The sequence below is a fragment of the Miniopterus schreibersii genome (genome assembly GCF_964146895.1).
Source record: "Miniopterus schreibersii genome assembly, chromosome: 1".
NCBI lineage: Eukaryota > Metazoa > Chordata > Mammalia > Chiroptera > Miniopteridae > Miniopterus > Miniopterus schreibersii.
The window spans coordinates 163,286,402-163,300,520 of record NC_138101.1 but is presented as its reverse complement, the minus strand read 5'-3'; the positions used below and the strand labels follow the sequence as shown (position 1 = coordinate 163,300,520).

At 37.2% G+C, this 14,119-nt stretch overlaps 1 protein-coding gene and 1 pseudogene across 4 annotated transcripts in view; both read right to left on the bottom strand.

Moving 5' to 3' along the window:
• Window positions 1-14,119, bottom strand: part of MAP2K5 (mitogen-activated protein kinase kinase 5) — a 238,893-nt gene that overhangs the window by 189,641 nt on the left and 35,133 nt on the right. For all 3 annotated transcript variants that reach the window (XM_081134329.1, XM_081134330.1, XM_081134331.1), the window contains exons 5-7: window positions 9,690-9,730; window positions 8,634-8,701; window positions 1,994-2,042 (exon numbers count right to left, since the gene is read on the bottom strand). In XM_081134329.1, coding sequence (XP_080990455.1) covers window positions 1,994-2,042; window positions 8,634-8,701; window positions 9,690-9,730 — 158 coding nt within the window. The remainder of the gene's footprint in view (window positions 1-1,993; window positions 2,043-8,633; window positions 8,702-9,689; window positions 9,731-14,119) is intronic.
• On the bottom strand, window positions 10,538-14,109 carry LOC308564563 (large ribosomal subunit protein eL34 pseudogene; annotated as a pseudogene). The gene is made up of 2 exons: window positions 14,098-14,109; window positions 10,538-12,126 (listed from the first exon to the last, which is right to left on the bottom strand). The product of its transcript is annotated as a large ribosomal subunit protein eL34 pseudogene (transcript).

Sequence of the window (14,119 nt, the reverse complement as noted above, 5' to 3'; positions counted from 1 at the left end):
CATATCAAGTGGTGTCAGTGTTCAGCCCAGAAATTTATTGATGCCCACAACTGTGCACATTACCTCGCTGCAATGCAATCTCACTCACTCTTTAGTTATCCTACAGCACCAAGGAACTGAGGAATTAGTAGAAGAAAGGGGTATTTTTTAAGATTTCCAATAGTGGGGAAGGAGGGTTGTTTTGTTTGTTTTTGTGAATGAAAGTAAATATAAAGAAGACTAATTCTTAAGAGAAAGAAAATACCATACTGTTTAATGTGGGGTTATCACATTCCCAAGGGAAAGCAATAAATAATCTTTAAGCGTCAAAATTACTGCCATGGCAATCTTCCACTGAAGAGAACCTCATAACTGAGACCACTAAGATATTTATGATACTAGGTTTGTTGTCAAAACACTGGCAACATTTCTGAATGTTCATTTTTGCAGTGGAAATAAACTGTTTTTCATTTTTGAAAGGGGAATCTATGACAGGTTATTTTCCATTGCCTGGGTTGAACAAATGTAGTTAAAGCTTCTTAATTTACGTCAATTCTGAAATATATTTTCCAGTTGAAGAACACAAGCAACCTGTACATAAATTACAATTAGTAATAAGATGTTGAAGATACATAAATATCCTAGGCTCAACATTTCTGCTTTTAGTCCAGTTTTGTTTCATATTGGTTCTGAACACACACAGGGCCCCAGAGGGACATGCTTATGAACCTCAATCTAAACAAACCTCTGACTGCTTAAAGTTAAAAACATTAGATAAATACAATCTAAAATTCTGAGACCATAAAGATTGCACATATAACACCAGATTCGCCTTAGCTGTATATACAATGTGTAAGGACTAGAAATCACACATTCTGGATGACTATCAGATGTCAAAACCAGACCAACTTACTTTTTCTAACTGGATTCAAGGGATTGTGCGCTAAATAAGGAAGGCTTACAGGGCACCACCATATAGTTACCATTTTAAGGCACTCGCATCTATTAGGCCACAAAGTTACAGGTGATATTAAAGGACAAGCGTGAGGACCCAGCTTTGTCTTCTTGACATGCTCCACTACAAGTACTTGATTCATGAAATGCCAATGAGGCTTGGAGAGGTCAGCGTGTGAAGGCACTGAATAAGCATCTGAGATAATTAAGATTTCAGCCTTCGAAACATGGACGGGAAGTGAACAGCAGTTAAGAAAATCAATAAGAGTCTTTTATTTGCAGTGACACAGATGTCTCAGTCAATAGAGCCTAATAGGCAGGCTTAATCGCAATGGACAGGCGCCTGCCTCCAAGGCTATCAAAGGGCTTCCTCTATAACAAACATTAAAACACATTTATGTTGCTATTGAAGAATCGAGGACCCTGTAGGTAGCTTAATTTACCAGTGTATGTTTAAAAGCACTATACTATTTTAGATGTGTCCATTTACTTGAATCAAAATTAGTGAGAAATAAGTGGCCTGTAGGCCTGTCTGTCCCTCCCTGGATGGGTTAGGTCATGCAGCTTTAAGATGGTCAGTGGACTAGGCAAACCAGGGATCCTAAAGCCTAGGAATTTTAAATGCTAAAGATCTGCTGTTATTCTCTTTCCCTGAAAAGCCAGTGTTAGTTTCAGGACAAAAGAACTGTGCTGTGGTGAGAAAGTAACAGTTTGGTTTATTTTTTCTCCCCAAAGATAATGAAAGAAACAGTCACCTCAGGATACAGGGCCATTTCGACAACCCATGGGTTGACACACTTGTTCAGAACTGATTAACTTTTTTTAAACTGAGAAGGCAGCAGGGTGTGTGCATGGTACTTCAATCTGCTGGGAGTGAAACCCATTAGCACAGTTTGAAAAACGTGCTGCAAATTGTTCTGCCAATCAAATTAAGCCAAGTAATTCATTTATGACAAGAAGACATTCACGGATTCTTTATGTTTGTTAAGTTTATGGATATAAAAACTAGACAGTAGTAAGTTACTACTATCTGAAAATATTAATATGCAGTGACACTTACCTGACCATTGGCTAATATTTTTTTCAGTTCAGCAGAAGACTTCTTTAAGCTGAAAAGGGAAGACATAATTTTTACTGGCAAGATCATCGACACCTTTGAACACCAATGGAAATTCCAGAGTAAAACACAGATGTAGGGGCTGCACTCTGTACATCCTTCTCCCTGTATAATGTTTTTTCAAAAGTAACTGGCCAAGTGGCAAAGCTATTATTAAAGAGACTGAAACCCCGTTAGTAATTTAAAGCAATAAAAAAGCCTAGCCTGGCCAGGCGTGGCTCAGCGGTTGAGTGTCGACCTAGGATCCAGACGATCGGGGTTCGAATCCCCGTCAGGGCACATGCCTGGGTTGTGGGCTCGATCAATGACTCTCTCATCATTGATGTTTCTCTCTCTCTCTCGCCCTCTCCTTTCCTCTCTCTGAAACCAATAAAGATATATAAAAAAAATTAAGGTACAGACCTTGCTCAAAGTTAGTCTACTTCTCTTAATACACACACACACACACACACACACACACACACACACCTTTTCCCCCCTGAGAAACATTTAGATTCTTCTATTCCCACAGATGACTCCCAATTTAAGAGTTGCAATTATTGTAAAAACAGAAATAACCAAACAATGCCCGGGCAATGTTTCTCCACAGATATTCCATTTTATTATGCAACTTGAAATAACATTTTGATTCACTGCACTTACAAAATGCCTTTCATCCAAGAAACAAAGCGTGATTCCTTAACACAACTTCATCAATCTTCTAACATCAGAGGTAGATAGATGGAAAGTCTAATCATCCTAATTTCATAGAAAGAGAAAACTAAGATGTTTGGGGAAAACATTGCCTTGGCAGTGGGACTTGAATTCCATAGTTATGGCCCAGGAACACCATGTGGATTAGTAAGCTCAATTTAATAAAAAGCCATCTACCTAAGGCAAAGATCAATTCATGCTTTGAGAGTAACAGAGGAAAAAGCTGATTTCATTCATTATGCCAATATCTGGCTATCAGCTTTGTCTGGCAAAAACTTGTATCTATGTATTCTGGCATTTCCTTTGTGCCATAGTTTACTCGATATTTTGTTTATCTGTATGGTCACAGTGACTTAAAAATCACTTTTAAAATCTTTTTAAATGTGATAACCTGGTTATGATACTTTAAGAGGGACACTGAGACATCCAAAGAAGAGTAAAAGGGTGAGAGGACTAGAAATAATGTCATATCAGAAAAGCCGAATTTAATCCAGAGACAAGACTTAAAGGGAATCTAAGTTAGTTAATTAGCTAATTTGTTCGTTCATTCATTCATTCAAGCATTACTATCTCCTATGTCCCAAGCATCATGCCAGGATTTGGGAATTCCACAATAAGTATGTAACAGTCACTGTCCTCAAAGAGCACAGAATCTATGGGAGCAGAAGTGATTATAATACAATGTGTTAACTGCTACAGTAAGGCAAGCACAGGAGGATTATGGGAATTCACAGAAGGGGTGCCTGGTATAGACTGGGAAGTGCATAATAATCAGGGATGGTTTTTAGAAGAAGATAACAAACAGCTTTGTTTGTCCAAGACAAGCAAGGTTAGCCAAAATTAAGGTGGAGGAGGGGATTAAAAGAGAAGCAAGGCAGGAAAGAGGCAGCAGTAGATGTGAAAACCCCCAGTAGTGAGAAACGTGATCCATTAAGGCACCACACATTCATCAGCAAACCTGGAATATCAGGTAAGAAGGGGCCGAGTGGCAGGCAAGGGGGCTAGAATGGGCAGAGGACCCACATGTGAAAGGCCAGTGCTCACCTGCTGTGGCAGGTACACTTCACCCTAAAGACTGTGAGAAGCAGTAAAAGGGGGAGTGATGGGCTCGGAACTCACATTAGCAAGATAATTCTGACTGCAGTGTGAAGGAAGAACTTCAGTGGGGCAAGACTGGAGGGAGGAAACTATTAGGAGGCTGTAGCAGTGATCTAGAGCCTGAACAACCTTTACAGCAACAAGGGGTGCTGGGAAATAGACAGACTCCAGTGATTCCGAAGGTAGGGACATATGGGGCTAAGGGAACCCCAGGAGGCAGTGCAGGATGACTGGCAGGTCATTTGGGATAAGCAAATGGTAGATATGGGAGAATTTACCAAGATAGGAAATCTAGAAGTATGTTTAGAGGGAAGATGAGTGGAAGAGTAATCACCTGTAAGAGAGAACAGCCCTGTTCTGAGGGCTAAACCAAATCTTTGAGTGGGTAGTAAAGGGAGACAAATCTCAACTCACAAAAAAGAACATTCTAAGATTTAGTCACATGAAAACGGAAGGGGATGCCTTAGCCAATAAAGCACATTCCCGCCAGAGAGATGTTCAGGAAGAGCCTGGATGATCACCTGGCAAAGAGAATTCAAGCACCTAAAGAGAGCAGGATCAGATTGGAGCTTCCCCTTCTCATTCTCCACACAGAGTCTTTTATAAACACAGAGCTGGCCAAGGCACTCTCCTCCTGAAAGTCTTCTAATGGTGTGCCGATCCACTGAGGGGAAAATTCAAACACAAGGCCCGCATGATCTGGCTCCTGCCTACCAGCTCTTCTCCCCTCTCTCCATGCCTTCCAACTCAGCACCCCTCCCTGTACACCAGCCAAACATGATGAGCTCCTTTTCCAGCCCGGGCTTCATGTATGCGCTCCCCTCCCTCTGCAATGCCCTTCTCTGGCTCTTGATGTGGCTAGTCCTTCTCATCCTTCTGGAGATGGTCACTCTTTCCCAGTCTTCCCTGGGCACTTAGTCTAAATCTAAACATATTCCTGCCTCACGTGCTCTCTCTTCAAAACTTGCTTGTTTCTTTTATAACTAATTATAAAGTATAATTATTTGTATATTGGGATTTTTTTTTTGGTCTGTGTGCCAATAATATAGGAAGTTCCAAAGGACAAGGACCGCATTGTACTCCCTAGTGCGTAGTACAGCATCTAATAAATTGAAGACACTCAGTAAATACTGTTGATTAGTTATCAACTTGAGGCACAGAACAAGGCCAACCCAGGGTGACATATTAAAATCACCTGCAGGGCTTTTTCACATTGCATTCCTCCCATAACAGAAATCACTACTGGAGCAAACTACTATCACTATTTGGGAAGCTGTCACACCCTAAGGGAAGATGTTGCAACAAAAGGCTGAGAAACACTGGATCAGACAGTCTCTGTCCAACCTGAAGATTTTATAATACTCTGTGAATATAAATGATACTTTTAAAAAGACCAACCTAATTCACTCATGTTGTTAAAACGAAACCTGAGAGAACTGAAAAGTTATCCTGTTTCTTCTGTCTTTCCATCTTTTTCAACTCTAGCCTCTTTTTATAACATAATAAAATTTGATCTAAAACACAAGAGTCCTAGTTTTTCCTCAAGGCTCATGGTCAGTCTGTCTGAAAATCTTTTCTGGAAGTAGTGGTACTAATTAAATGCCCTACCCTCTTTGAGTTGAGTGTAATAGGTGACTCTCAGTCCCCATGCCTCTACTCTGTTGGACCATGGCTCACATGCCCAATAAGAAAGAAGCTACGAAGCATTGCCTGGCAGGGCCAAGCCCCTAAATGGGAAGTAAAACACCTACCCCGTCTTGAATCACAACACAGATGATTCACTGGTGAATAACCAGGCTGTATTTTAAGACAGAATGAGTTGTTTAAGAAGAAAACATACTTTAAGACTACTGTGTTCACAGCAGGAAAGCTGGTGGATAGATATACTGATACTACAATAAAGCAATCAAGGAAGTGACTTTTGGGGAGGTGACAGGAGAGTAAAGATACAGTCAGAGGGAGAGACTTTAAATTACCTACAGTAAAGTCCCCTGGCAAAAAAAACAAGACTTGAGGTTATGAGGGGAAGAAGGGGTATGAAAGGGAAAGTAGAAGCCTAAACTACATCTCAGGTGATAAAGGACTGTGCAAATACTGGCTACAGTTCCAACCCAGAAAAACCTGGGCACAGAATGGAAGGGTTTTCTGGTTTGATGCTGGCCTGACAGTCACCAATGTGAATACATACATACAGAGCAATCACCTTCTCAGGGTGATCTTCAAGTACAGGCATATCTCATTTTCTTGTGCTTTGTTTTACTTTGCAGATACTGTGTTTTTACAAAATGAAGGTTCGCAGCAACCCTGCGTAGAACAAATCTATTGGCATCATTTTTTCTAACAGCACTTACTCACTTTGTGTGAGTCACATTTTAGTAATTCTTGCAATATTTCAAATTTTTTCATTATTAGTTTATTTTTTATGGTGATCTGTGATAAGTGATCTTTGATGTTACTATTATAATTGTTTTGGGGAGCTATGAGCTGTATCCATATGAGACAGCAAGCTTAATAAATGTATGTGCTCTGACAGCTCTACTGACTGGCCATTCTCCTGTGTGTGTCTCTCTCTTCTCTGGCCTCCCTATTCTCTGACACACAACAATATTGAAATTAGACCAATTAATAACCTTATAATGGCCTCTAAGTGTTCATGAGATAGCTGCAGAAGAGAAGTCAATGAAAACTTCAAAGCTTCAAAGGACAGGCTGACTCTCTTGTTAGGGGATAATGCAGCTGGTGAATTTAAGTTGAAGCCAGCACTCATTTACCATTCTGAAAAATCCTAGGACCCTTTAGAATTATGCTAAATCTACTCTGCATGTGCTCCATAAATGAAACATCAAAGTCTGGATGATAGCATGTCTATTTACAACATGGTTTGCTGAATACTTTTTTAGTCTACTGTTGAGACCTACTATGCAAAAAAAAAAAGTCTTTCCCAATATTACTCCTCATTGACAATGTTCCTGGTTGCCCAAGAGCTCTGATAAAGATATGAAATGAGATTAATGTTGTATTTATGCCTGCTAACACAACATCCATTCTGCAGCCCATGGATTGGAGTAATTTTGACTTTCAATTCTTATTTAAGAAATACATTTTGTAAGGCTGTAGCTGCCACAGATAATGATTCCTCTGATGGATCTGGGCAAAGTAAATTGAAAACCTTCTGGAAATAATTCACCATTCTAGATGCCATTAAGAACATTCATGATACATGGGAAGAGGTCAAAATATCAAGATTAACAGGAGTTTAGAAGAAGGTGAATCCAATCCTCATTGGTGACTTTTAGGAGTTCAAGACTTCAGTGGGGGAAGTAACTGCAGGTGTAGTGGAAATAGTACGAGAACTAGAATTTAAAGTGGAGCCTGCAGATGTGAGTGAATGCTGCAATCTCATGATGAAACTTTAACAAATGAGGAGTTGTTTCTTATGGATGAGCAAAGGAAGTGGTTTCTTGAGATGGAATCTACTCCTGGTAAAGATGATGTGAAGACTGTTGAAATGACAACAAAGATTTAGAATATTACATAATCTTAGTTGACAAAACAGCTAGCCGGGTTTGAGAGAATTAATTCCAATTTTTAAAGAAGTTCTACTCTGGGTAAAATGCTATCAAACAGCATCATATGCTATAGAGAAGTCATTCATGAGAGGAAGAGTCAATTGATGTGTGGAACATACTGATGAATCTCAGAGCAATAAAGTATTTCTTTTTTAATACATCTTTATTGATTTCAGAGAGAGGAAAGGGAGAGAGAGAGAGATAGAAACATCAATGATGAGAGAGTCATTGATCAGCTAGCCTGCAACCTGGGCATGTGTCCTTACTGGGAATCGAACCCCGATCGCCTGGATCCTAGGTCGATGTTCAACTGCTGAGTCATGCCCGGCCAGGCGCAATAAAGTATTTTTAATTAAGGCATGTATATTTTTTAGCCATAATGCTACTGCACACTTAATAGACTACAGTATAGTGTAAACATGACTTTTATATGCACCAGGAAACCAAAAATTTGTGTGACTCACTTCATTGCAGTATTTCCTTTATTGTGGTGGCCTAGAACGGAACCCGCAATATCTCTGAGGTATGCACGTACAATAATATGTTTACTAGCTGAATAACTGAATGTATAACATAGATGACTTAGAATTTTATCAGCTTAAGAAGATCACTCCTTCTACTTGAGCACTGTGATACTCTGGAAGTTCTCAAACCTGTCAGAAAAACACTTTGAAAGGCTCAAGTCTCTAGTATCCATCATAGTGTGGGGCGTTAGCATGAACTGATGAAAATTATCTTCCTTCCAAAATAGCTTCAATCCCCTGTGCCACCAAAGATACAAAAATGAGCAACATGGCTGGTCAATTTAAATTTTACCACTTTACTCTTTCCTTGCCTTGTTCTGGTTAAGATGTTAACAGATAATGATACTGCTAAAAGATGGACAATCAAGAAAAAACAAAACATTAAACAATTTATAAGCCAGATCATCAGGCATGAAATAATCAAAGGCATTGATTTTCTGTATAATTTGGTAACTGAAGAAAAACCATTCCATAGACCAAAATTTACAGTTTAACAAGTTGAATTTCATCTTTCTCTATGAGGGCCTTTCTCTTCGGTCGATATGTAGCTAGGGTTACCTAACTGGTCAAATTTCTTCTTGGCCACATACACATTTTTTTGATCTTATAGGAAAGAGATGACATCCCACACACCTTTTCCCTACCCCCAACTTTGTAGATAATCTTGCTAATGGGCACACTTCACTCGCTTGCTCTCACCTATTGCTTGGAAGTGCATCTGAGCCTGCTGGGCTACTGTGTTGAGAGGGTCCGGCCCGGGTATTCACCTACAAGTAAAGAAAAAAATCTTGATCAGTTTTGTGTTCTGAGGATACAGTTCTAATTAACCTATAATTTGCCATAAATTTCTCATTTCACTATGAAGGTTAATTAGCTTGTTGCTAGATAGACCCATGGTTGGAGTCTATTTAGTATATAGGTTACAGAATTATACAACCTGTATATTACATAATACCCTATTACTGTCATTATTCAAATACTTAAACAGTGCTGAAAAAAAGGAGAGAGCAATAGGAAAACTTTTCAATTCAATGTCTAGAACTGAATTCAAGTCTAGAGAAAAAAATCCCACTTACTGTTTTGTTTTGTTTCATATACAAAAACCCAAGACCCGTATGTTCAAAAAAGTATATTAAGAATACATTCAGGGCTTAGTAGTGAACCTCAAGCTGTCATATCCTTTCAGCTCTAAGACAGAGCAGAAAGCTGTAGAATGTTCCATGTTCACTAAAAAATGAAGTCCAAGTAATTAATTATAAAATGTTTGAATCTAAAAGTCAGCTTTTCCTTCAAATGTAATGCCTTAAACAGAAATCCAGAATTCAAAGTACATAGAACAATGAAAAGGCATTAAACAGATATATGTTTCTAGCATAAATACATCAAAAGAAGAGGGGGGTATTCTGAGCACTATGCTTATGTGCTTATTAATCAATCGCTGAAATGAAGTATTTTTACAAAAATAAATCTTTTTGGAGGCCAGTACCCAGGATCATTGTGAAGAAAGAGAATCAACAAAACAATTCCAAATAATAAAATATACAGCAACAAAACCCCTGTATCCAAATATATACACATATTAAACAAATACTACAGATGAATCCCCCTCCACCTCTCATTTTAAAAAAGAAGGGAAAAAAAAAAAGATTGCTTGTCAGAGCTTGAGAAAGTGCAGTTTTATTTGACATTTCAATAAGTGGAACACAGCATTACAAATCCATCTAACTTTACTGAAACAATTATTGAAATTCGTACCTTCAGGCCATGTATGTTCCGTTCCCCAGGAGGCTTGCAGGCTGAAACAGTAATTGACTAAATTGTAGAACACATCAGGGCCATTTACAAATTTGCTCAAAATGAATCGTTTAAAAAGAAATGAGGGTGACACCAAAATTAGCAGAGAGAAATGATTGAAATGTGGCTCCCAAGACCCAAAGTGGGAATTATGAACCAGGGTTTTTAACTTGCAGGAGTGAGCATTTATAAATGCAAAGAGCTTTCTGACACCACCGCATATAAATTCCAATTTCTGCTTAAAACATATAAAAATCAAGTTAACTGAGCTAAAATGATTATATTCCTTTCATAATTCAAATTTCTGCAATCTTTCCCCACTCTATTACATTGTATATCTGCTATCACTTAAACTACTTTGAAATAGCTAGGTTTTTTTAGGGGGGTGAGGAGTGGGAGAAGGGTCTTTTAAAGCCAACATGACTGCTAGAGATTCTAAGATAGAATATTCAAGTCTGAATAATACTAGTTTGCACAGCAATAAAGAGTCAAATTTATTAAAATACACAGATATCACTAATTTTACTGAATTTCTTACAAATCTTGACATCTGCTAATATTTGTCTATAGATAAAGCAGTGCCAACAAAAATAATATTAATTTCCTGACACTATACTGTGTTAGAGGTTAGTATTTTTCCAATTCAGCAAATGCTTCTTCATCAAATGTTAAAAATACAACAGCTTCCTGCCCATGTTATAGGTTGCTTCCATCTGAAAACTACAGTGCCCTACATATTATGTTAAGGGGCTGTCAATTTTGATAGATTGTTTGGGGAAGGATGAATTTGATTTTTTTTTTTTCTCCTCTCTCAGAACTACATGTATTTTTCCTGTTTCTGACACCAAGAAATACAGCTGTTTAATAACAATAATATGAGTAATAATTACAAAGCACATCAGTAGCTTTAAATTTGTATATTTCAAGTATATTCAAATTTATTATGTTATTTTCCTAGAAAATATATCTAAACCTTAATAACAATTTTTTATTTGTTTTTCTAAAATACATTAAAATTAAGACTCCAACTCTTCTTTCCTTAAAATGGAGATTAAATTTTTGAACAAAACAACAATCACATAGATTTGATGCTTGGTCCTCGAGGGACCATTAATACAACATTTCAGAGTATTTCCACTAAAGTACCCAGTATATACATATACTTCATTTAGTAAGAAAGTGCCTAATGAAGGGATCAGAGACAGGCATCAACTCTTATCTCTTAACATCCACCTCGTTCCTCAACTGGCTTCTCAAACCTTTATGACTGAAAATCTACACTAGATTTTTGAAAATCTAGTATTCAAAAGACCTAGTAACCTCATATTTCCTAAGTTATAGAGTCAGAAGTTACTATAAAGCTAGTAAATTTTCATACTTATTAACATTTAACATATTTTTTTAACAACAGAAAGGACTTACCATCCAAAGCAATTATCCTACTTGGAATGAGGAGGACATTTGATGCTAGAACAGAAACTTTATCTCATGTTTTTCTCACTTATTCAGTCCAGAAATTCTTTTTAACTTGGGGCCTGACCACAGAATCTAAGGTCTGAGAGCCTCTAACCAACTGTATAGACCCAATTAATACATCCAGTATGTCTATATCCTAATTGTACGCAAGTTCACATAATCTCACTTATCTATATATGACGTAGATAAGTAAGCAAAAAGCAAAAGACTACAAAGAAACTAAAAAGAGTTGTACAACAGCCTGACAAAAAGACAAAACAAAACAAAACAAAAACCCATGAGATAGAGTAACCGAGTCTCATATTTTTAAAAATTTAAATTTGGTTTGGAGGAGCTTTATTTAATAATTTATTGGAGCCTAATAGGTTCTGTGCTAGGAATATATGTGACACATTTCATTTCTTTTTTCAGTATCTTGTCCCTATATTACACTCTTCTCCACACTCCTACAAACCCCTCCAAACTACCCCCATGCACACCACTGATATTTTAACTTACATGCCCTTCTACCCTTTTTAGCCTCTTCATTATTTTTATTACTCAAAAAAGCATTTTTTTTTTTTTTTTAATTTAGCTTTCTGACTCTGTGCTTGTGCCTTCAATACTTTCACGATTTTCTGCTCCTCAATAAGGACAGCACACTTAATCCTGTCACAGACACATTTAGCACATGATCCACCACAGGCCCTTCTGACATTTTTTTTCGTTTAGACAACCTCATTAGAACTTCAGGTCTCACAGCACATACTCTGCCAAATTGGCCTGGGTACATGCCACATGCAGATTTTGGTGCTTTCCCAACCTTCCTGGCATAAAGGTAAACAATTCTACTATGAGGGGTTCGGGACAGCCTAGTTTTGTTAGAGGTTGTATTGTAGGACAGCCTCTGACAGTATCTCAAACGCTGGGCCACTGTGAATGCCTGAAGTCACTGTCTCCAGAAGAGAAAAAGGAAAATTGCCCTTCTACTTTCTGCAAATTATATTTATATTTTAAACAAAATTCTTTTTCCCCCCGAATCTATGTATTGTTTTTCTTTTTTTTTCTTTTTTCTTAATTTTATTTTTGTTTAAAATATTACAGATGTCCCTTTTTCTCCCCAATGACCCATTCCACTCTGTCCCATTCCCCTCCCCAGTCCCTCTCGCCACCACTGTCCGTGTTCTTGGGTTGTGCATAAAACAAAATTCTTACTCAAAGGGTACATTAACCACTTATAAGCTATGTGATTCTGAAATTACTTAACCTCCCTGAATTTCAATATTCTTATCTATACAATGAAAGCAATAATACCCAATAGGCAAAACTGTTTGGAAATTAGAAATAACACTTAAGGCAATATTAGCACCTGAACAGAGAAGATGTCTAAAAATGGTTATTATCATGGGAGGGAGTACAGTGGTATAGAGAGTAACACTGACAGGGACTGCTCACAAAATAAAAAAAATAAAAAAAAAACTTGAAAAGATTTTGGACAAAAACGTAACCATTTTATTGAAAAATAATGACAGCAACAAAGGCCCACAGCATTAACCTGTAACTTCCCAGGATACTGTACTAGGGCTTGCTATAACAGCAGAACTATAATGCCATCAAGTAGGGAAGTAATCAATGGAAATTTTTCAGCTGGTAAAAAAATATTCCTTGCATAGAAACAATTTTGAAACTTGACCAAATTCTCCAGTCACTAAAAATATTGCTAAACAATCTGCATCCTTGTTATTGGCTTAATATACAAAAATGGCAAAATTTCTTTTTTTTTAGTTTTTAGTCTTCAAATGCAACAGAACTGGATTAATCATAATCCTTGTTTCAAACACACTGTCAATGGCCCAATTTTATTCCCTTAGCTCTTTAATAAGTTACTGTTAATAATTTACTAAGTACTCCCAATCCCACCTCCTACATCAATGCTGGAAAAGCAGCATTGCTCTTGAACCCAGATCTTGTGGGTTGGCAGAGTCAGCTGCCTTTGGAGACTTCATCAGTGCAAATAAGTCTACTAGTTAATTGAGCCATTCAAACTTCAGAGTGTTACAGGTAATGAAAGTCTAGAATGTTTAATTGGAAAACTCATACCATGATTATTTGTACAGTATCAGTTAACGAAGGTAAGTTTAACTTTTAATTATTTCAATTAAGTTATTTCTAGAAGAGTTACTTAAGAGAATTTCCTTATGTTCCATCAGTTAGAAAACATGGATTCCAAGTGGGGCAATGAATAATGGGTGAAAGACTTAATGATTTATATAATTAAACTGTTCTTTTTCTCCATTATTCAAATTTTGAGGGAAACTTTATATACAGGTGAACAATCATATCTGATATAAGGCTAGTAGTGACAAACCTAAAAGCAAAAAAGCAAATTAACTGACCAAGTGATTCGCTAAGACTTACCTTAATCAGCTTATATTTTTGGAGACATAACAATTAAATTTCCATTTATGAGGACTTTCTCTTATTTAGAAAAAAGCCACCCCCAAAAACAAAGCATCAAACATTCCACCAAAATTTTTCTCCTAAAGCTCCTTGGTAAACCTTAGCTTCTGTACTAGCTGAAAGCTTTCTCCACAATAGCAGCTCTGGCTACCATCATGAGCCACAATTTATAAATATCCAAAATTAAAGTAATTCATTTGCCTTGGTTTAGAAACCATGTGGACCCCCAAAGAGTTCTTTAAGCGAATGTAAGTATGTACTTCAAAAACAAAAAACAATCTAGTTAGTTTAATTTACTCTAGTAAATTAGATATTTTATCTGCCATAACTATAATATAGCCTGCAATCCCCACGATAATGAATACGTCTTTTGTTTTTTTCAAATTAAGAGCTAAACATCCCGTTATGTGCATTTAAACCTTTGGAAAACATAACTGTTGATGAAACAGTTTACTGAAATAATCATTGTTGATTAG